Source organism: Lonchura striata, chromosome 2 (assembly GCF_050655825.1).
Source record: "Lonchura striata isolate lonStrDom1 chromosome 2, ASM5065582v1, whole genome shotgun sequence".
Classification (NCBI taxonomy): Eukaryota; Metazoa; Chordata; class Aves; order Passeriformes; family Estrildidae; genus Lonchura; species Lonchura striata.
The window spans coordinates 87311297-87333484 of record NC_140704.1 but is presented as its reverse complement, the minus strand read 5'-3'; the positions used below and the strand labels follow the sequence as shown (position 1 = coordinate 87333484).

Sequence of the window (22188 nt, the reverse complement as noted above, 5' to 3'; positions counted from 1 at the left end):
GGAAGGATTACTGGCCATGTCTCACAATTAACAGCATTTAGCAACTAAGGAAGTTACTGCAGCTTATCTATTGATGAGTGACAAGCATCCAAAAACATAGGTATGAAAATATAAGTGAATAATTTCAAATAGCAAAACTCAAGCAAAAATCATTATTTAAATCAGCAATGTTTTTCTTCAGGGAGTCATCCATTCACGCAGTGTTTTTAACAGTAGAATCTGACACCATATTCCAGTTAATGCTGATGGGTAGATAATGAGGTTTGACATCATCTTTTATTACAATACATTTACCTTTTCAATTCAACTTCACATTTTACAGATATATTAAAATTAGATATTCCTTTCAATTTTTCCTTTCAGGCAGAAATCTATGTTGATTAGTATGAAATACTTGGCAAATACTTTATTACCACTTTCATTATATAAATAATTTTTTTAATTAACTTCAATGTCTTTCTGAAAAAGGTCCACATATTTTACCCTAAAAACATTTACATTCTTTATCTGATAATTTTTCAATGTCACTGAACTACTTTGCTCTTGGTAATTATGAAAACAAAAATCCATAAGGTTGTGCTCTTTTGGAAATAGAAGGAAACATTTAAGAAGGGAAGCGTATAATCAATATATGCACTTCAGTGGAGCACTTATTCAATAGTACAAGTCTGGCCACTGTAGAAAAGATGTAAAAAATAATCAATAATTAAAACTTATTGGAAAGTATAAAAAAAACCAATTTAAACAACAAAAAGGACACACTTTTCCTAGTCTTCAAAATTAAAAAAAAAACCAGAGACAGAAGAACCCTTGAAATCAAAAATGAAATTTATTAATAAAAGAACTAGGCACTGATTATTTTAATCCTCCACAAATTATTAGGTGACCAATAAGTCCCAGCAATCTCACAAGAAAAAGGGATTTAGCAAAACATTAGAAAATAAAGACTATGTGGAGAAAAAATTGATCTAAAAAGGTTAGAACTATAAAAGAACAAAAATTCCAAGGTTAAATCTATGGTATATTACAGGATAATAAGGGTGGCCATCGAGCAAAGCTTAAAACTTTGAGCAGATGGCCCTCTGCTGTTCCAATTGTTCCTTTGCAAACTTTTTTTAAACAGCACCCTTTGAGAGGTTCTTCTATCAAATAAGGAGCTTTGGGATTGTAGTCCAAAAATAATATTACATTAGCTGAAAGGAAATTCTGACACAGACAGATAGTTTAAGGAAAGTAGAAAAAATACAAGTGTCTGATAAAAGTCACCATTAATTGCAGCAGCCACAGAGCTACCCCAAAAAGAGAAGCTCAGAACCAAAACTGATGGATGCACCAGAACAGCATTTTTCAACATGTCTCTATCACACAGATTAGAAGATCTTGAAGAATGTATCACTAAGGAAAATAGTACTTAAGGCAGTGTTTACTCTGTACTCTAGCAATAAACCAGATTGCACCGTCTATCAGTGTAGGATCTTTCAGAGATTTGCAATTTTAAACCAGATTCAATCCTCAGGTTTCCACAAAGGACAACAAACCCAAAAGGCAATGTCATGGGGGTCAGCAGGTCTTCCTATGGAATTGGAACCTGCTTAGAGACAGAAATCTTTCTGATGATTCGTTTAACACTAGATCCACCACTGTGCTAGCTGTGTAGATGTGCATACAGCAGCTGCCCTTAAAGGCAGGGACAAAAGAAATACCCGCACTTACACTTTTTTATGTCAGAACTATCCCACAAACCCCTTAGGTAACATGAACAGAAACACATGGCAGACAGAAGAACTGCATAGGCTGTCTTGAACTCATATTCTTTAAAAAAGCAAATCTATTTCTTGTTAAAAAAAAAAAAAATGGTCTGCTCTTAAAAACAAACAAAAAAATGCTATAAGCAAAAAACACCAGGCTAGTTATGTCCAAATCACAGATGATAGACACTGTTAGTTGACAAACACTGAGGTAATTTAGACTAGAACCTCATAAGTTAACAAAAAAAGAGATGACAGAAACAACACATCGCTAGTCTCAGAATTACCAGACTGCTTGAATGAGACCAAATGAATCTTCCTAGGCTTTATGGACTCTTCTCAGCATACCCTACTTTTTAGGAAATAATTTCTAGTAGTGTGCCTCCTTACCAAGCACATATCCCTACCTAATGACCTCACAAGGGGAATTAATTTTGTATATTGAAATCCTACCCATACCTGCTGCAATGCAGAGACATCAAACACACCAATATTTTCAATTCCTTGGAGGAATACTGGAAGCTTTTCCATGACATGGTGGACTTTATTGAGAAGTGAACTGATACTAGAAACCACATCCAGTAGCATATTTAATAAATTGCCTATCTCAGGTGGTATCTGGACCTTGGAGTAGAAGGGGAAAAAAAATTCCGGTTAGAAATATTAACCTTTCAATGAAACACTCAAAATTATTCAGTCTTTTTCTAAAACTGATTATACAATGTTCTTACCAACCATATTTAATAAAACTGGTTTTGATATAACTCTCCAGTTACTGTCAGATTAAACTGAAGATAAGTTCTCTGTAATGTAATGTTAGAACTGACTTATAACAAAACAGAAATTAATATTCAGAGAATATGTTTACACCTGCCAAGTTTGAGAGCTATCCAACCCAAGATGCTAATGGTATCTGGAATATTCTATCCTTTTAGAATCAGTGTAAATAGAAAATCTTCCTTCACCAATTTAAAAATGTTCAATGCAATAATTTCATATTTTAAAAATAATTTGTAAGTTAAATTAAATCTAGAAACCATTTTCATTGCTTAATATGACCCCTAAAGTAACTAACTTTCCTGCCACACTCTTCTTGTCTTTAAATTTTTCATGCCCAAAAGTAATTGTATGCATTTTATTACCTACTTGACCCAAGTTCAATTGTCCGTTTGCTATTTCCACCATGCAAATTTTTCATTATGGATTTTCTCTCTGTTCCCTTTGCTTTTGGGTATTAGTTAGATGATACAATACTACAAACTGATTCATTGTTTCCTGTCTATACAAAATAATAAAATCACTATAATCTCATTAAATAGTTTCAGTTCTTCCTCTGATTATCTATTTTATCTACCTTTGTCTTCCTACAAGCAAGACAAAGCAAATGTTTGTGCTTGATTTTCTTCTCAGCCTTACATAGTTAAAAAACAATTGAAAAGACCCATAAAAATCTTATTTGGCTAAAAAAGTAGCAGAACTTCCATTTTAATTTAGGATGACATGGCAATATTTTTTTCCTCTTTGCTAGGATTTCATTAGGTTTCCATAAAGTTCGGTAGAAACACTAATCAGAACAAGCACTGGTTTATTTTCTTATATATTTTTCCCTTGTAGGTTTGCAGATAATTCAGGAAGTCTTTTATTTCCCCTCTGGTATCTTTACCCACTGTGGAAAATTGTCTTTTTTTTTAAGATTCTATTTCTAATCTGCTTGACAGAGTGTGCAGCATCCAGAATACAACCAGACCCCTATGGCTTTAGAACAAACCATTTTTCCCCATGATGTTATAAGGATATTTCAGCTATTCATGCTCACATTTCATGTTCCGTCAATCAATTACCCACAAAAGATCTGAACTAAATGTCTTCTAACTATCCCATTCAATAATTCTGCTCTTACAGATAAAACCATCATCTCAATGAATAACCATACTAGATTCCAGATTATCTACAGCTGTACAGATAATACAGTTGTGCTATAGACATTTGCATCCACAGTGCTATGAATTCATCCTAGAAAATAGTTTTGTCATTCTTGTGATGTGAGCTCCTATGCTGGTTTTTGTTCAAATGTTGTCAGATCAGTCTTCTACCCTTACAAATAATGAAGTGACTAAATGCTTGAACTGCAAGCTCTGCTAAAGATTCATAAAACTATGTCTTTGACCTCCTGTGTTTTTTTGCAAAGCTTTCATAATTAACTCCTCAGTGATAATTTACCTGAGGAAGCACCTATCAGCCCCATTCTTCAACTGTTACATTTTAGGAAGACAAACAAAGACAAATATGCCATATGCCCACTGTTTGCTTTCATGCAGAAAGAACATCTGAAGAAATAACAGAATTATTAATCTATCTACCTCTATGTTTCATACCACCTTCCAATGAAGCATCTTACCTTGTAAATGATGTGACGTACATTCAAATTTTGTATAATCAATACAAACATGTTATACAAGTCCAGTGCTGGTAAAGAGCATAATTCTTCCACTACCAGGGAAGTTCTATTGTTTTCAGGGAGCTTTAGCAGCAGACTAAGTACTTCTTCATCACATCTTCCAGTTAAAGCTACCACAAAGGCACTGTAAAGAACCTATCACAACATATGTGTATTAAAAATGTTTCTCCCTAAAATGCATCACCTTTTCTTATAGTCGAGAAGGTGAAAATTTGTGTCACAGTAACATGACAATTTGAAGGCACCAACAGACCTGAAATAATAAACCATACAGCTTTATATCAGATTGCTATGTTCCTACTTTATACACCTTGTACATATAAAAAGGATGAAGTATATTTCTTATAAGGATTTGCTTTCATTTTTCACAGGTCAGTCACTCATTCTTGAGCATTCATACCATAAGCAGACATATTTACAATGCTGAGCATACTCCCAGCAGATATACACCTCTGCTGCAGAAACACCTGTAGATCAAAATCTAGGCGTGTGAATGTCCTGGGTTGTAAGATAAGCTTGTATTCCATTTGCCATCTGTTGAAGGCAAACCGGTTGGACAGGTTTTTGTTATCTCTCTCAGAGACAATGGTTTGCCCCGTAGAGGCAATGGTTTGTTTATACACTATTGACTGACTCACTGCCGGGCTGGTAAATGTAACACCATCCCATTGTGAGGGGTCCCACCCAGAGGGGGAAGCCAAGCACTCTATTATTGTTTAAAAGGGGTAGCTTTTGGGGAGAGAAGCAGCTCGCTCTCTCTCTTCGCAGGATTCCCAGAGAAGCAGCTCTCTCTCTTTTTTTCGCGGGATCTCGCAGCGAAGCAGCCGGAGCGCGCTGAGGCGATGGCAGCGGAGCTCAGAGGCAACCCCGGCGCAGAGGAAGACCGGCCCCACTGCCACCAGATCTTCAGAGGAAAACTATACCCTTCTAAAGATCACCACTGCAGCTGCAATTCATCAACCACTGCAAGGGGATCAAACGTCCCAGCAGGACTGCTACTGGCACCCCGAATCCTCAGGTTCTGGACTTTTTTCACTGGTTTTGTTTGTACCGATTGCATTTGCCTTTTTAAATTGTTGTCTAGTTTTCTCCTAGTAAAGAATTGTTACTCCCATTCCCATATCTTTGCCTGAGAGCCTTTTAATTTAATTTAAAGATCCTGGTAATTCAGAGGGAGGGGGGTTTGCCGTTCTCCATTGCACAGGAGGCTTTGCCCTCTTTCACAGACTCCTGTCTTGTCGAACCAAGACAGTGAATCACTAACATCAAACAATACAGTCCTTCCTTCTTTCAAAGGACACACAAATTTAACACTTGGGGATGCCTATATGGCATAACATCTACTCTGAGCCAGCACACATGTCTCAGTTAAATACTGCTTTAAGGTATTATTTAATAGCAGATGAAGGGATAAATGCCTAAGCAGACCCTGGGTGAGACTATAATAAAACCATATTGGATAATGGCAAGTGCTTGAAGTCCGCATATCTCAGGAGTTCTTAACTACCCATTCTAAACAAGTCCAGAAAAATCACAAGTTTTTTAGGAGCCTGTAGGAGCCAAAAAACAGGGCTCCATTGTATTGCTTAGAGCAAAATCTGCCTTTACTGCCTCCACTGAATCTCTTGCTGCTAACAGTACCCAGTCAGGATATACAATTTAACTCTTCAATTCCTATGAACATTTTCTTTTCCAGCTTAATAATTTGGTTTTTTGGATATTTATTCTGGAACAGAATTTTGCCTTTGTTATCTACAAGGTTTTCCGTCTATTTAAAGATTCACTTTTTTGTGTGTGCATTCAAGGAACAGAATACAAACATAATTCTCTGAGCAGCCTAAGATGATACTGATTTGGACTTCTTGCTGGGGAGGAAATTTGTCTAGGATGCAATTTAAAATTTATTTCAAATGTGCCTCACATGAATATCACACTTTCAGTGCAGTTTTAACACATTCTATGGTTTAACCCCTAGGTTAAGTTCCTCTGAACTTTTCTCGTAGCTTTCTGAGTACCAGCGCTAATCCAAACTACTACATTCAGTAAATGAATGCTTATAGTCTTCAGGTTACAAGTTTTAAGTGATTTCAAATCACTTAATCACATGGCAATGAGCATGGCCAGCACATAATATCATGGCAGAAATTATGGGTAAATACAATAAGTACAAAAAAATTCCCAGGCTTACTCTTACTGTTCCAGAGACAAGCACAGTAGTAGTATATAATCACAGGAATATAGGGCTACAATGAGCTTATAGCTATCATTAAGTTATCAGACAGTGGCTTTATAGACGATAAACATAAGGGGAATGCCAAAAATATAGCTCATAGAAAGTACTTTTGAGCTAAAATATAGCTCATAGAAAGTACGCCCATCGCTCTAGAAAGCATTTGTGCAGCTTCCATGATCAGTAAGAGGCACATGCCGTTAATGCTCCAGTTAGACTGGGGGAGGATTGAAGCACTAAGCAAACAAAAAATTCTGTATCATTATCCAAACATGAGATGTGTATATGTCTAAGCTCTACATAAGACTGGCAAAAAGTAATGATAGAAAGTAATTTGACAATTCAGCCAATTAGCATTATTCTTCCAAAAGATCAAAGGTGCACTGAATCCCATTTAACTGAATTGCTTTCAGAAAATTTCTCTCATTACCATTTAGTGGTATCACAATAACAAGCTAACAATAAAGGCAGTCACACTGCCACAGAAGCAGAAGAACAAATCATCTATAAGTAGTTATGATGCTCTGAACTGCCTTTTTAATGCTGTACTTTTCACGAACAGAGCTTGCAGCAATTTCTGCAAGCGGAGCATCACTGACACCCAGTGGCTGCTTGACTGAGCTGATCAATCTACACCAAATGTACCTCCAGTTCTTCAACAGACACTTGCAACAGAGAGAACCAGTTAGCCAGCTGGCATTTCTCATGATTTCAACAGATTACTGGGATCACAGGAAAAAGCAATGGTAACACACAGCCTTTCCCTCAAAAAAATTACAACACTCAGAAGTCAACATCTCAAAGTGAAAGTAAAGCAAGACAATGGTAAGATAATATGAGTGAGGAACACAAGCAATTTATAAAATATATACATTAGACAATTCCATACCACAAGGAGCACAGGTAGTAAGGTACAAAATGATATCCCCAGAAACCCTCATCTTTTCTACAATACCAAGACAGCAAAGCTCCAATTCTGTGTCAGTACAAGAGGGTAAAACACTGCTTAAATTAATGAAGCAGTGCCATTCAGACCAGAGGAATAGTGCTACTATAAATTGATCTCTTAATGCATCACATTATTACTTTGAAGTCCTAAAACTCCCAAAGTATTTCACATAGAAGTGATAAGTGAAAATACAAGATTCCACACAAACAATATCACTTGTTTTGCTTCAGCTGGCACACCATGCTATAGGTTGACCCACTAATTTGACACCTCTTTGATCTTTTACCTTTGAATGAGAGACACTGGCTTCCAAGAGGGTATTGACAGTTTCTTGAGAAATATTGACAGAAGAACCAATGTCCAGCCTCAACTGAGTAATATTCTGCACAAAATCTTTGATTTTCACATCTGGAAGAGAAAAAAAATAGTACCAAAATAGTACCAACAGCATCAAATTTATCGATTTCCTACAGATTGTATCCTTTCCATTCAATGCATTGTGAGTGACAATATTGCCTTATGTCAATAGTCCTTAAACAGTGGCCCTTTGAAGTTGAAAGAACAAAGAAACTGTTTTATCCTACAAAATTACACTAAAGTGACTTATAGAAAAGGTGAAGAAAACTGGAACCCACCATTCACAGGATTAAAATTGCTGAGGAAAGCTGCTGCTGGATTTTCCGACAATTGTAGCTCCAAATTTTCAGTCACCCTGGAATGATAGTCTTAGTTTCATAGGTTATCAGAACCAAGTCATTGGCATTTCGATGTAAAAAGACAAACATGAACAAACAGAACTGAAAGGGGTGATAGGGTCCCACTATGCTCTGTGTGCACACACTGTTCATGCAGTCAGCACCTCTATAGACCTGCTCATGCAGTATTTATATGAAGCAGTGGTCATCATATTTCATGCTTAAATGAGGCTGCATATACAGGCCTACACATGTCCATATCTATATATACATATACATATGTAGAGATAGATTCTCAGGATGACTAAGGGTTCTAGCAAACAGTAACTGATAGAGAAGGACAGGTCTAGCAACATCTCACTTCCATGTTTCTTACTGCACACACATTTTTAAAACCTAGAGATACAAATCGCTGCAGTTCAGGATAAGAAAATGTCAGTCTAATTTTAAACTAAGTAGTAAAGAGTATGCCCACATTAGATATGATTTTCTCTTCAAAACTGAATGTGAGCCCATGGTATTTAGGAGTAGCATCTAGGCTCAAGTTTTCTGTACTATTATTGTAATTCACAGACACTATTCAAGCCTGTTATGAAAACAATCCAACAGTCAAACCAGTACAGCAACAATTATAACAATGTCTACTTCTAGTTGATTGCAAATTTGAAGTACTCTGTAGTAGCAGCTTTGCTTAAAATCAAATATTTTTCCCCATGCAAATAACTTTCAGAAGTTGTTTGGACTTCAATCCCATCAGTTTACAGTCACCATACTGTGTTTCTAACTCTTTGAACTTCTGAACTAATCTGAATGCTTAATATTTCACAAAAAGATATTCAGCTATTGAGATGAAAAGCCATATTAAAAGAGCTATATATAAAAAATTTGGATATCAAAATTTTGACCTAACTAAAATCACAGGAAATTGAAAGTTTTCTTTAGTGGTGATCCAAAGCATTCATCTGGCGAAGCAGCAAGATCTGCTGCAAGTGCTCGGCAAAAATTATAAGGGTTTTAAGAAGTATTCAGTTATTCTAAATTACTTAAATAATTTGTACATTTTATCCACTCAGTTCTAAGTTAAATGAAAAAATCCTAAAAAGACTGACATATGCACAGAACATCACTAATGATGAAGAACCATTTGGGGTACCAAAATGTGAAAGGCTTTACATTTGCAGTCGTCTCTGGATGCTCCCCAACATTAGCTGGCATTCACAGCTGTCACTGCTGGTATTCTGCAAGGCTCCCACAAAGCTCTCCAAAGCATTGGAAAGTTTTTGGTTTATATATATCATACTCTCACAGTCCCCCTTGTTGAAAGCTGGCAAATATCTTCCAATATCCTGCAGAACATGGTGATCACATGGTTAGTTAATTCATGAAATTGTGTTATAGTTTGAAGTAGCAGCCCTTGGCAACTAGATGATTCATAGTTTCAAATGATATTATGGGTAAGGTAATATTCTCTTAGTCATTGTATGATTAACTGAAACAAACATTTTCAAGAAGCAAGGAATTTTCAAATATTTGAGTTTTGGAAACAGTCAGATTGGGAATTTGAACTAGCCTGTCAAGGAAAGTCATCCAGTAATAGAAATGCCAAGCTTTTAAAATTTGTTTCAAAATAAAATGAGCTGTTCTTTTTCCTTTTTTTTTTTTTTAATTTCAGTCTAACCATTTTTATCTCTTTCAAAAAAAACCTTGTTTTGAACATCAGTTTTGATTCAACAAACCAAAATATCTGGATGCACATATCCAAAGCTTTTTATGCATTATGCTGTGTATAGTGTACACTTTTTTATTTTATCCTGAATATTTACAATTTTGATTTTGCTAAGTTTTTTTAATATTTACAGAAGTAGGTCATAGAAGGATGGTGACTACACAAATGCATTTGGCCTGCAAAAGTTTGCTCCCATATATTGAGTGATGCCACTTGTCATCTCTTTACCACATTGCTGTTTATATCAGAAAAATGTCCAGGTAGACAAAGCAGAAGAGTTATTTGATAAAGAGAAGACAGATTCTACACGAAAAAGCATGACTTTAGGATTTTGTCTGTGTACAGCACGCTGATCTGTGTACACACACGTGTGCTATCCAAAGGCCTGCTTCCAACTCTGGGCGATTCTCTATTTGCCAAATATTACTCTCACCTGTTCGCAATTCTATGTTAAAGAAAAACAGACTGAACCTAACTGGAATTTATTTTAGCTGGAATTATTCTGGCTAAGAAGTTTATTTGTTTCTAGTTTAATTTCACAGATGTTCCTGTGAAGATTTAAAAGTATAAATGTACTATAACTCATTAAATTAGCAGAACGACGTAATTTAAAGAAATTAAAAATTGGCTACTGTTTCACATTAATTGACAATCCAATTATCCTAGTTATAGGACTTCTCATAATTCCAAGTCACACTTACAGCTTGTAAAGCTCATCAATGTCTATTTAAGGAATTTCTTCTGTATATCTCTATCAAAATTGTCAAAGCTATACCTATTTAAACCACAGGTTTGGATAGCCACTGTGTAGACTTGTCATTCAGACAGTGGGGAAAAAAAGAGAACTTTCATTAGTTTCCAAAGTTTAATGTATGCTGTAAAGTACACTTGTAGGTGAGGGAATAATTCAGACCTGATAATGATCTTGAGCCACAGCAATCCCTTCAAAGACTGCAAGGAGCAAGTGACTCATTAATCCATCTTTACACTTTCTAATGGCACAGAAAACGTTGTTAAAGACAGTGGGTTCTTCTGTAAGAGAAAATGTCCAGATTTAATCAGATTTTTTAAAAAACAACTTGAAATCAAATTTAAAGCTAGGCAACAAGTAAGGGAGAGAAAAATTTTTAAAAGGAAGGAACGTCTGATATGGTAAGGCACAGAGAAATATTTCTAACTAAATTTAGGTATCGTTTCAGAGGACAAGAAAGGCTGGTTTGATTCAATTTCAGTTACACTTCTCCATAATATTTTTCTGATCAATAATAAGAGCATCCCTACCTGCTACAGAACCAGAGAATAAAATTTCCTATTTGCTCTTCATGAGCAAGAAGCATAACTGAGAAGCTGAGTATATTAACCAGATCTACCTTTCCCTCAGGCTCCCCTGGTGCTATTTCCCTTTAGGAACACCTGGATGTTACTAACCCTCCAGTGAATAGTAACTTTCAAATCCAAACCACAAAGGGAGTGAAACAGCATTAAAGAAGCATTTTCCATATCTTGGGATAATGAACCCATATAGGGCAATAATATTATCCCCTTGGTCATCCATGGAGACTGTTTCTACCCAAGCTTGCAGCCACCATATCCTTAGAAAAAGCCTCCTTTCGGCTGTCTGCAGTGGGTCTGTACATGAGATAGAAGTGAATAAATTTGTCTTGATTGCTGAATTCTCATTCAGTATCAAGGTAATTTTTTCAATTATGGGCTTTTTTTTCCTTAAGTTTGCTTCTTAACTCAAGTAGGAAGAATAATAAACATTAAACACTGCTTCTAAAACAAGCAAACCTTGATCTTGGTCATAGAAGTAATAAAATACTATTCCTCAAATCAAACCAAATCAAGCAGTTTTCATCTTTTCTCATTCGGTTTCATAATATTTTCTGTAACAAATGAAACATTGTGAAACATTCTCACAAACAGAGGATTGAAATGAGAAGGACAGAAATTTAGTTCCCTAATCTCCATTCTCTCAATAAACAGACTGTTCTTCAGAGGTCAAGGACAGAACACAGGTACCTGGCTACACAATTTCAGTATCACTTATTCTAGCTCAACATCACTACTGTTTGGAACTACATCCATCACAGAAGAGTAGTGATCACTCAGTGGTTACTGAGTTGTAATCAGATCTTAAGCTCTTTTGGAAATTAATTTGGCATTAGACATGACAGATTTTACCCCTTGCCCTAGAAGGGCAGGTTAATGTCTCCTAACAACTTTTTGCAAACAATTCTGGGCATAGTTGGCTAAAATATGAGCTTTGAAAAGCATTTGCTTTTGTTGCCCAGATAAAACATAATATGAAATTATACTCGAGTCACTATCTACATTGAGGGGTTCTAGCCTTTCTTAAAGTGCACAACTTGGAAGCAGATACAGGAGAAATAAAACAAGGTAACACATTAAAATTTGAACAAATTTTTGAAAGTGAAGTTTTTCAGCTACAGGTAGCCAATTCACTGGCATGACAAGGCCAGAAGTGGGACATGCTATTTCCTTTGAATATCTGCCCCATTTTTCCTTACTGTCAGCTATACGTTGTCCTGTGGCAAGTCTGGCTCATTAAAATAAAACCCTGTGACTTGACTCGGCTCACTAGCTGAGGAGGAGCAGCATCTCCTGCTTTCACTTTGATTTTAAATCTATGTGAACACTCCAGAAAGAAATCATCCCTTTGTATGATCTCTATCAGATTTCTTCCTGTGCCTCTGTTGGTTTAATTTCCAGACAGTCAGTATGCTTGCTTTGCTTGGCACCACCCAAATTACCTTATTTGTACAAAAGCTTGCTTAGAGTAAAGCCTTAACTTAACAGCACTAATGCATGGGGACTCAGAGTCACTACTGCGGTAACCAACCTGAAAAGGTTCTGAGAATATTCAAAATGGTAAATTGCAATTTCTGCAATAGTATGACACTATCAGGGTATAAACGTTCCTGAAGAATGTTGCAGATTTTAGATGTTCTGTAGAAACAACAATAAGAAAATATTATTTTCATTCCAAGGGTGCTACAGAAAAATTTCAAGAAATTACAATGCACAAACGCAGTCTTCAATGAACCACACAAGGATTTCAGTATCAGTAGTTATTACATTTGTTTGAACTATTTCAAAATCAGAATATAATACTTCCATGTTAAAAAAAATATACCCTAGGAATGTTTTCACAAAATAAGCAAAATTGCAATAGCTTCAGAAACACTGAGAGCCCACAGAATATACTGACTTGATGGTAAAGAGCAGATAATCAACATGTAAGGAAAATAAACCACTTTTCTAGTAATTGCTTTTGATATTTTTCAACAGATTAGGATAATACTTGGCCCTGAAGGACAATGGTTTTATGTATTTACATAAAATTAATCATAAAGGTCAAAATACCACATCACAGCATCAACTTTACATTGCCATTTCTCAGCTGGTTTATGTCAGTAGGACCAGTAGCTCCACCAGCAAGATACCCTTGTGGTTAAATCAATTTTGTTTAAATGCAGCAACTCCAGTCTAGCAGCCTTTTTACTAAGTAAACCATCTGTAAATCTGAAGCATTTTCCTCTGCTTCTGGATTACATCTGATCTGAGTAATCAGGCAAATATGATTGTGGGTTCAAGATTCCTTCAGACACTGCATTTGTTAAACTGAACAACTTAACACAATAGCCATAACACATCAACAAATTTAAGTTAAAGAAACTTTATATAGCTGTATTTGGATATAGAAAAAAAACTCCACATGCATCACAAAGCATTAGGCTCAAGCATTCCTTAACATTTTGCTCCAAAGATAAAAATTACTGTTGCCTGCCAATTAGTGGGGGTTCAGTATTCAGACCTGCAAGAATTTTAAAACACAAGTACCTTTAAATAATTGTTTTATTATAGTTCCAAAGAAACCAAGTATCAAAACATGGGACCTAAGCACATACCGTAAGCATAAATTAAACACAATAATCTGGTCCACACAATGTGTTTTGAAACCAAATATAACTGGTCTGAACAACATAAGTTGGAACAAATCTGAAATGAAACACTTAATAGTTAACTTAATAAAAGTTTTGATTGAGCTGTTCATAAACAGAAAGCCCTTCTATCATTGTCAACAGACTTCCCAAAATGAGTACATGGAAAACACTTACCTCAATTCTGCCAATACATCCTTTTGCAAATTCATTAGTAAGAGTTTTATTTTATTCATGTCATGCTCTGCAGTAGACTGAAATATTATTTGCAAAATCTCTTGCATGATCTCCAGAGTTCTGTTTTGGGACTGAGTAGAAGTGTCTCTATACAGTGCATTATAAAAAAATGAATCAATAAAGTCAACTTTATGAAGCTCAGTATTGTTTATATGCAAAGCTTCTTCTACAACATCAAGATCAGCATTTATATGAAGGAGGCTGTTTAGTAAAACTGTAAAACCAGGGTGAGTATTATTCAATTTCTCTCTGCTAAAATGACTGTCACCAAACAACATACCAGTATGGTCCTTCTTAGACTTATTTTGGAATAGCTCCAGAAAGGCAATAATATCTTTGACAGCCAGCAGTAGACCATTTGATGAACTTTCATTAGTCATAAGGAGAATTAAGGCATGCATTAGTTTAGAATAATTTTTATCATTACAGTTACATAGAATGATCTTCACAATGTCTTGTATATCTTCAAAATTTCTTGATATAGCATCTTCAGATGATGCCTTAAACTGCTCTAGTAAAACATCAGGTGCCATTGAAGAGGACTGTCCAGTGGCCAACTTTAGTAATTTAAACACTTGATCCACCAACACAAGTAAGTGTCTATCACTAAAATTTACCAATAAATTTTCTATGCTTGTAACTACAGGAAACAAGAAGTTCTCAAAGTTGTCAGACACACTGATGTTCCCACTTAAAGCTGATATTGTCATAAGCATTGCGTGTGTCTGGTTTCCAACAGATGACAGCGTCATTAAAGGCTGAATTACAGAAAGAAAAGAAAGGACAGCTTCAGTATTCAGGAGTTTGGAAACTTCACTGGTCACATTCTTAACATTAGTAAGAACACTCTTAAGTGATGTTCTTGACTCTCTGTTCCAACTTAGGCCACCATAAATATTATTCAACTGTTCAAGAAGACTTTTGGCCATCTCCATTTCTGACACTGAAATGCTGCCCAGAGTTTCTATGATTTGTAAAACCATTTGGCTCTTTGATGTGGAGGAACAATTGATTGCATGTGTATTATTCACCTGCAGTGGCACAGCATAAAGGGATAGCTCATTCCAAAAATCTAGCAGTTCTTTGAGAACTGAACTATTTATATGATGGAGCTCAGAAAACTTCAAAATAATAGAGTGCCATTCTTTAATCTGATGAAAAAAGCAAGTCAGATTGCGAGTGATATCCATCTGAATGTCTTCCATAAAACAAGCAAAACTGTCATCCAGAGTGATGAGTTTAAGCTCCTTAATGACTTCAATGACTGCATTGTAATGAAGAGTAGAATTGGTGTGCACCGAGTCACAAGGTTTAACAGTGGGATCACTCTGAGGTGTTGCTGTGGTGAAAGTCCAGCAGAATGCTGCAGAAAAACAAACAGAGGCCTCTCCAGGTTCATCAGAGATGTCTGCTAATGTCTCCAGCAACATTAGAAGATCTTCAATTTGGTTAGAGATCTCGTCATCAGTAAACATTTGCATTTTTTCTTCCTGAGTCAGTATGAAAGTATATATTTCAGTTAGTGCTTCTGTAATGTTTTCATGAGCCAATCTTTCTGTAAGGCTGATGACATCAAAGAGGAAATTAAACACATCTTCTGTACTGTAGAGCTCATCTTGTTCAAAAAGCTGTGTTATTTGGAGTACACCAGTCATGTTCCAGTAACATGATATGTTCTCAAATGCATCCCACCAGTCTGTTAAGGTACCTAGCCCAGAGTTCCCAAGGTTAAAAGGTTTGATATTTTTAAAGAAATTTTCTAGGTTCTCCTGGATCTGTTTGAATCTACTTATCAAAAACTCAATATCCATGTTTCTCATGTTTTGCACCAAGGCAACTATATGCTTTAGAAACTCCGTTTCATCTCCTAATGAAAAGACAATAAAAGCAGGGGACTTGAAAATTTCAAGTGCCTTCCTTACCAGTTCAATATCCAAACCTGCTGTTTCTATCAGTTTCTGAGGAAATGTTTTGTGTTCATTCTGCAAGTTTGAGTCGAGTTTTCTAATCATATATTGAAAGAACTCCATCAGCAAACTGATATTTTTCCCATGTAAGAAAGGTTCAATCTCATTGTCCAAATGAGAGGAGCTGTTTTCTTGGAATTCAAAACTGTTATTTTTCAGAAGACTTTGAATTTCTGACAAAAGTTCCACTGATATAAGATGAATGTGGTGAAAAGGATTAAGGAGCATTCCTGAAGTCCTGTTAAAACCACGGTTTGACTGACTAAAATGGGTCTTATTTGATATATACAGTGAGCTCCCAACTAAATCACTGATAATGGTCTGAATTTTCTCTCCAGAATTATTTAAAAGTTTAAAAATAGATTCAAGCACATTAATGTCATGTTTTACATAAAGTTCGGGGAGAATAAGTTTCAAAGTTTTTGCTACGATATTGAAATAAGCACTTGCACAAATCATATTAGATGCACCTAGGGAACATTCAGGGAGTGTCAAATTAAAAATCAAATTAACAAAGTCCATCACATTCATTAGCTTAGCATCTGTCTCAGCATTTCCCAGAGATTTCAGAAGAAAAAAAATATGTCTTGCACTTTCAAGGTGGGAAGGTGACTTGTATTTTTCAGTGAAATTACTTAATCCATATATCCATTTACAATCCTCTGCTTCATACATTGTACTATGAAAGTTCAGAAAGGAGTTAAGATGAGATGAAAAATTTGTTTGTAAGTAGCTTATGTCTTTCAGACTATTACCCAAAATTAGTTTGGTAATATTCTGGAAAATGCTGATACAAACCATATATTTGTCTCGAGGTACGCTTTTTAAAAAAGCAGATGTGTAATTCATCTCCATGAGAATAATTTCAAGTTCCTCTTGTGAGAGCTTAAGAATAGTAGAAAGGGACTTTTCAATGGAAAATACACCAGCACGCTTATCTTCTCCCTCATATCCTCCTGAGATGAAAGCATCAAGCCAAGAATTCAAAAACTCTTCATTAGCAATCTTCAGTATAGATTTCCGCATTTTAGTTATCACAGCTCCCATTGTCTCTAATACACTTTCTAAACTGCTATCTTTAAGCAAGTTTGTGACTTCAAATGCATTGTTAACTACCCTTTGAAGATTAACAAGGAAAGCCTCAAAATCTTTCAAGTCATTTAAATTGCCAGTTTCCTGAAATACAGATTTTAAAAGCTTCATTGCTGCTCCTGTAGCTTCAACAATAGCCATAGCTGTATTATTGCACAGTTCATCTTGAGTTACATTTAAAAAGTTTTCAGAGAGATATGCCAAATCATCTCTTAGGCAGACAAAATAGGTTGAATTCAAATTCAAGATTTCCGAAGCCTCTTCAAAAATCTCTGTCCATGCCTGAAGCCATGTAAAAGTGCAGTGCAAAGCAGAAGGCACAGATACCTTATCTCCCCAGTTTGTTACATCAGACAGGACACTGTCCAATGGAAGCAGAAGTAAGTTATAAACTTCTGCTGAATGTTCTACTGAACTCATGTTTGCTAGATAGAAATCAGTGCATCCATCATTTACCAGGCATCCTGGAGACAGGTCAAGAAACTCTTCCAAATAACATAAGAGAGCGCTTTGGAACTCTTCATCTATAAATAAAGTTTTAAGGCAGCTCAGAGTGTCATAAACTACTTGTATATCGTTTTTTCCATTCTGTGCAAGAAACTGTGCCTGAAACTCAGTGTAGTTGTAAATTAATAGTAATTTTTCACAGAGAGACTTATTGGTGAGGTTCCAGAGAAGATCAAAAGTTTCAAACAGAAAATCAAAAACTAGTTCCTTATTTTGCAAATCATGCCATACTTGAGAAGATGACATACTTTTTGAAGCCTCATAAAGAAGTTTTAACAGAGTGTTATTGCTCTTAATATTTAAAACCATATCATCATTTTGATATAGAGAGAGAATTTTTGGAACAAGTGAGGCCACAATAGTACTGTTTAATTTTTGGATATTTCTGAGGAAATCATGCACAATTTCTCCTAATTCTTGTACCTTATACATAAAAGATGCATTATTACTCACTCCAGGAATTGTGCTAAATGAGACATTGACATGATCACCAGACAATGATTCAGCTTCATAGAGATTTCTTTGGAAGTGTCCACTGAATTGTTTTAAATGGTCCAAAGCAGTAATATTTAACTCTGGCCAATCAGTCAGTATCTTTATGAGCAGGACTATACTTCGATTATAGATGTTATTTTCTGTAATAGAAGATAAAATTCCAGATAAGGTCTCAATTACCTCTTCCTCTTCTACTTGACTCAAGAGAGAAAGCCTAGAATCTAGTTCATGGAATATAATTTCCACTATATGCCAGAAAAGTTCTGTCTTCTTTTTTGTCCAGATGCTCTTAAGAGGCTGGAAATTTTTTTGTAGGTCATTATGGAGTTCAGAAACTGCAAGTGAGAAATTGGTGGCAGATTCCTCCCCCTCAACAAAATGTTTTATCCATATAATTGCATTATTCAAGGCATTTTCAATTAGAGACTTATTTGAATAAAATGAGGAATCAAACATTATAAATTTTTCTATGACTTCTACAAGATAAAAAAGAGAATCCATTTTCTTTTCACCAGAAATCCTTAAGTTTTCTTCTGTCCTCAAAAACTCTTTGAAAGACGTCAAAATCCTGAAAAATTAATCATAAGTTTTTTCTTGTTAGTTACCTAGCAGGTAGACACGAATTTTTAAACTATATATTATTTAAATTTTAGAATCTAGGTTTATTTACTTAATTCAAGGAAATTTCAAATATAATTTAAATAGCAGTCACAAATTAATCATCACAAAATCTGAATTAGCAATATTCAACAATTGTTTTGGTTTTCAAAAAATGTGAAAAAACCCTACTGAAAAGTCACAACCTCATTCAAATCAAAACCTGACTGTAGACAGCAGTTAAATAATTGTGCATTTATCAGTACTTATAATCAAGCTTGTAAGCTTGATTTGCGTAAGCCACAAACAGTCCAACACCTTTGAATACATCACATTTTCAGATGCTGAAAAGAGCAAAAATTTTATGCTCCACAGACTAATTATTTTACAGAGAGGAATGCATTGATAAAATCAATCAAAACCTCTAATTTTCTATGAATTCTAAATAATATTTTTGTTTTCTCATAATTATTGAAAGCTAAAACATTCCAATTGACTGCCTGATAGCTGAACACTGCTATTTTAATATCTACAAAAACACAAAATTATTGTGAAAATTAGAATGTACCCACTGATGTTACTATTGTGTCACTATTATTTATCAATATAAAAATTACTAGCCCCATAAGATTGGTCAAAAGGAGGTGCATGGAAAAAAGAGCCTTTGAATGTAACGGCCTCAAGTTGAAAGTATCTTCTGCTAAAATATATTTTCTTTCTCTCCAGACTCTGCAATCAACAGAGGTAGAGCACACAAAAACATGGTGTACTGCAAATAAAAGAGTAAAACAGCTGAAAAAATACTTCATTGTTGCTTAACAACTGCAGCAGCACAGCAGTTTCCTTTTATAAATTAGAACCAACTTTCAAAATACCCACTAAATTTTTGAACAATTTGACTGCAATCTCTCTCTCACTAGTTGATAATGGATTGTTTCTTTCAGATGTATCCTCAGATGTTGACTTGTATAACATGAATCATATCTCCTCCAGTTATACTGTTTGATATGAACAAATAATTACAAGCAATGAGAAACTGAGGCCAATATTGTAACTCCCAGAAATGATGCAAGTCATCCAGTGTGCCTCTAGAAAGATGGAAGTATCAGTTCCTGTGCTCTGCCATAGACCTTTCTTGAGCCTCTGCTGACAAATATTTACTCCCCTTATGTACAGCTTAACTCTTCTGTAGAACCTTCCAGATCAGAAATATTTGAACATCTTAAAAAAACATATAATTCTTAATAAGTACAGGGCTTACAGCCGCATCTTCATACATTTGCATTAAGTCATGAACCAGAGAACTTGAAACTGTAAGGAAAGTGCAAAAACATCAAAAGAAATCATAGATTTAGAGTGCCCTAGATGAGATTGCAAATTACATCATGTACAGCTAATTCTATGTGTTTAAAATTCCATTTTCCATAGGCTGTAGCTTTTGCTGAAGGCTTCTGTTACAAGATCTCCTGCCAAACTGTGTTGACTTTTACAATAAAAATTCTAAATATTTCACATGCACTGGACTTGCTATACATGAGAAGTATTATTGAATCACACCAACTACTTGTGGGAATCCAACTTTGTTCACAGAATAAGATAACTAATTTGTATCCTATTTCCAAATGCCAATTTTCCACAGTTCCTGATTCCTGTGAGTCCCGATTATGTAGTAGTCATATCCTCTGCTAAACCTGTAGGAAGCTCTATTCTGAAGCACAAACTTAGTTTGTCTTCCAGAATATGTAAGCATTAGCACAATTATTTGACTGTATACAAGGTTTTGAACTACAGAATAAAAAATAAAATCACAAAACAGACAAAAACCAGAAAAAAATTAAATGCAAAGTGAAAATGAATATTCAGCTGGATCTAATTTGATAAGAAAAATTGCAGAAAGATAAGTACAATTTACCAATCATGAGATGAAACATATCCTTTTGAAAAGTAAGTGTCTGATTTCTCATTCCATTGATGGATCAGGGTATTTATCTCTGAAAAAAATTTCCAGTCTTCCCTGTCATCTAGAAATTGAGACACTAAATTAGCCATGATTCTTCTAAAATCCAGAAGGAGATTCTGAGAGAGACTGCTGCTGTCAAGCCATTGCTCAAGTACCTAGTGGATTGAGTGCAAAACAGAAAATCTCATTAATCAAAGCTTTCTTAGGCAGTACACAAAATTTGCATGTCTTTAAAAAAATTCACACAATCAACAATGATACCAAAATTTCTCCCTAACAACCTCTCTAGACTCTGAAATGACTGACGCGACAAACATTGATTTTCAATACACTTTTGACTGACACTCAAGCTGACAATGTAATGGGCTACAGCCCACAGACAACTGACATCCCATGTGGTGCTGACCTTGCCTAAAGACCCAAGAATGGAAAAAAAGATGGACTTAGGCAGAAATCAACCAAAAGCTGACCTCCACAGCCAATTACTCAGGCTTCCGTTACCAGACTTCTGCCTACACTGCCAATACAATGGAAGATAGCAACCTTAATGTTTTTGGAGTCCCTTAACACAGAGATGATGAAGAAGCCCGAACGCTCCCATTGTGTAGCCCAGAAATAAACATAACAAGGCTTGGCCAAAACTACTGACTGCTCTCCTTTCCTTCACTATTACCTTTCTTCTTATTGCCAGATTTACTCTAAGTGATATTTTGATCACCAAGATAATTCACAGTGGCCAGCAGCTTACAGTATTTATGGTTCCCATAATAAGATTGTTAACCCATGCTAAGAGTTTTAAAATCATGGCTGAGATTATTACTGGATTTTATTACAGCAAAATTAGTGCATTAGTTTTGACAATCATATTGACTTATTACCTCCTACATCATCATACAGCAGGGAAACTTTCTCAAAGATTACATTTTTGAGGAAATACATTGGAAGCTCTACATGTTCTCTTTAAATAATATTGCATCTCCAGAGCAGATTCTTAAATACATTATTTTTTTTATTTAATGGAGAAAAACAGTATGTTTCAGTATAAAAGCAAATACCAGTGTTAAGGTAACTGGGTGTTTTTCTTTGGAAATATGTGAATGTTTAATTCTTTCATCCATGCTACTACACATATGTCATTACAGAGAATGCATGGCAAGCTATTCTGCCAGGGTAGAATTTTAAGGGTCCCTACTGGAGGTATACTTTTATCTTGCTTCAGCCACTATTGCCGGAGACAGTGAGGGGGAAAAAAATTAATTACATATCAATGGAGGTGTCTAGTCAATTTTCAGTTTTGTCCAACATTCAGTCTCAGGTGGAACAGTAAATGTTACTGGAACAGTAGGCAGTTTCCTCTGACAGGTCTCTGCATTGCAGTATATTTCATTACATTCCCTGTTACATTTCAAATCTGAATCTCCGTTAATGAGAAAATCTGATTAAGTGGACACATGATGATAGATTATACTTCCACTGTAATGATTCTTTATAAGGATTATTTCATTTTATTATCAAGAAAGTTCATTAAAACAATTTTATAGATAACTTGGTTACTACTAAGT

General features: G+C 35.3%; 1 protein-coding gene across 1 annotated transcript in view; it reads right to left on the bottom strand.

Moving 5' to 3' along the window:
• Positions 1–22188, bottom strand: part of ABCA13 (ATP binding cassette subfamily A member 13) — a 175463-nt gene that overhangs the window by 126532 nt on the left and 26743 nt on the right. Inside the window, exons 10-18 of the mRNA XM_085571713.1 lie at positions 20579–20781; positions 13949–18637; positions 12670–12776; positions 10720–10838; positions 9254–9426; positions 8021–8097; positions 7672–7793; positions 4147–4341; positions 2208–2372 (exon numbers count right to left, since the gene is read on the bottom strand). Coding sequence (XP_085427839.1) covers positions 2208–2372; positions 4147–4341; positions 7672–7793; positions 8021–8097; positions 9254–9426; positions 10720–10838; positions 12670–12776; positions 13949–18637; positions 20579–20781 — 5850 coding nt within the window. The remainder of the gene's footprint in view (positions 1–2207; positions 2373–4146; positions 4342–7671; positions 7794–8020; positions 8098–9253; positions 9427–10719; positions 10839–12669; positions 12777–13948; positions 18638–20578; positions 20782–22188) is intronic.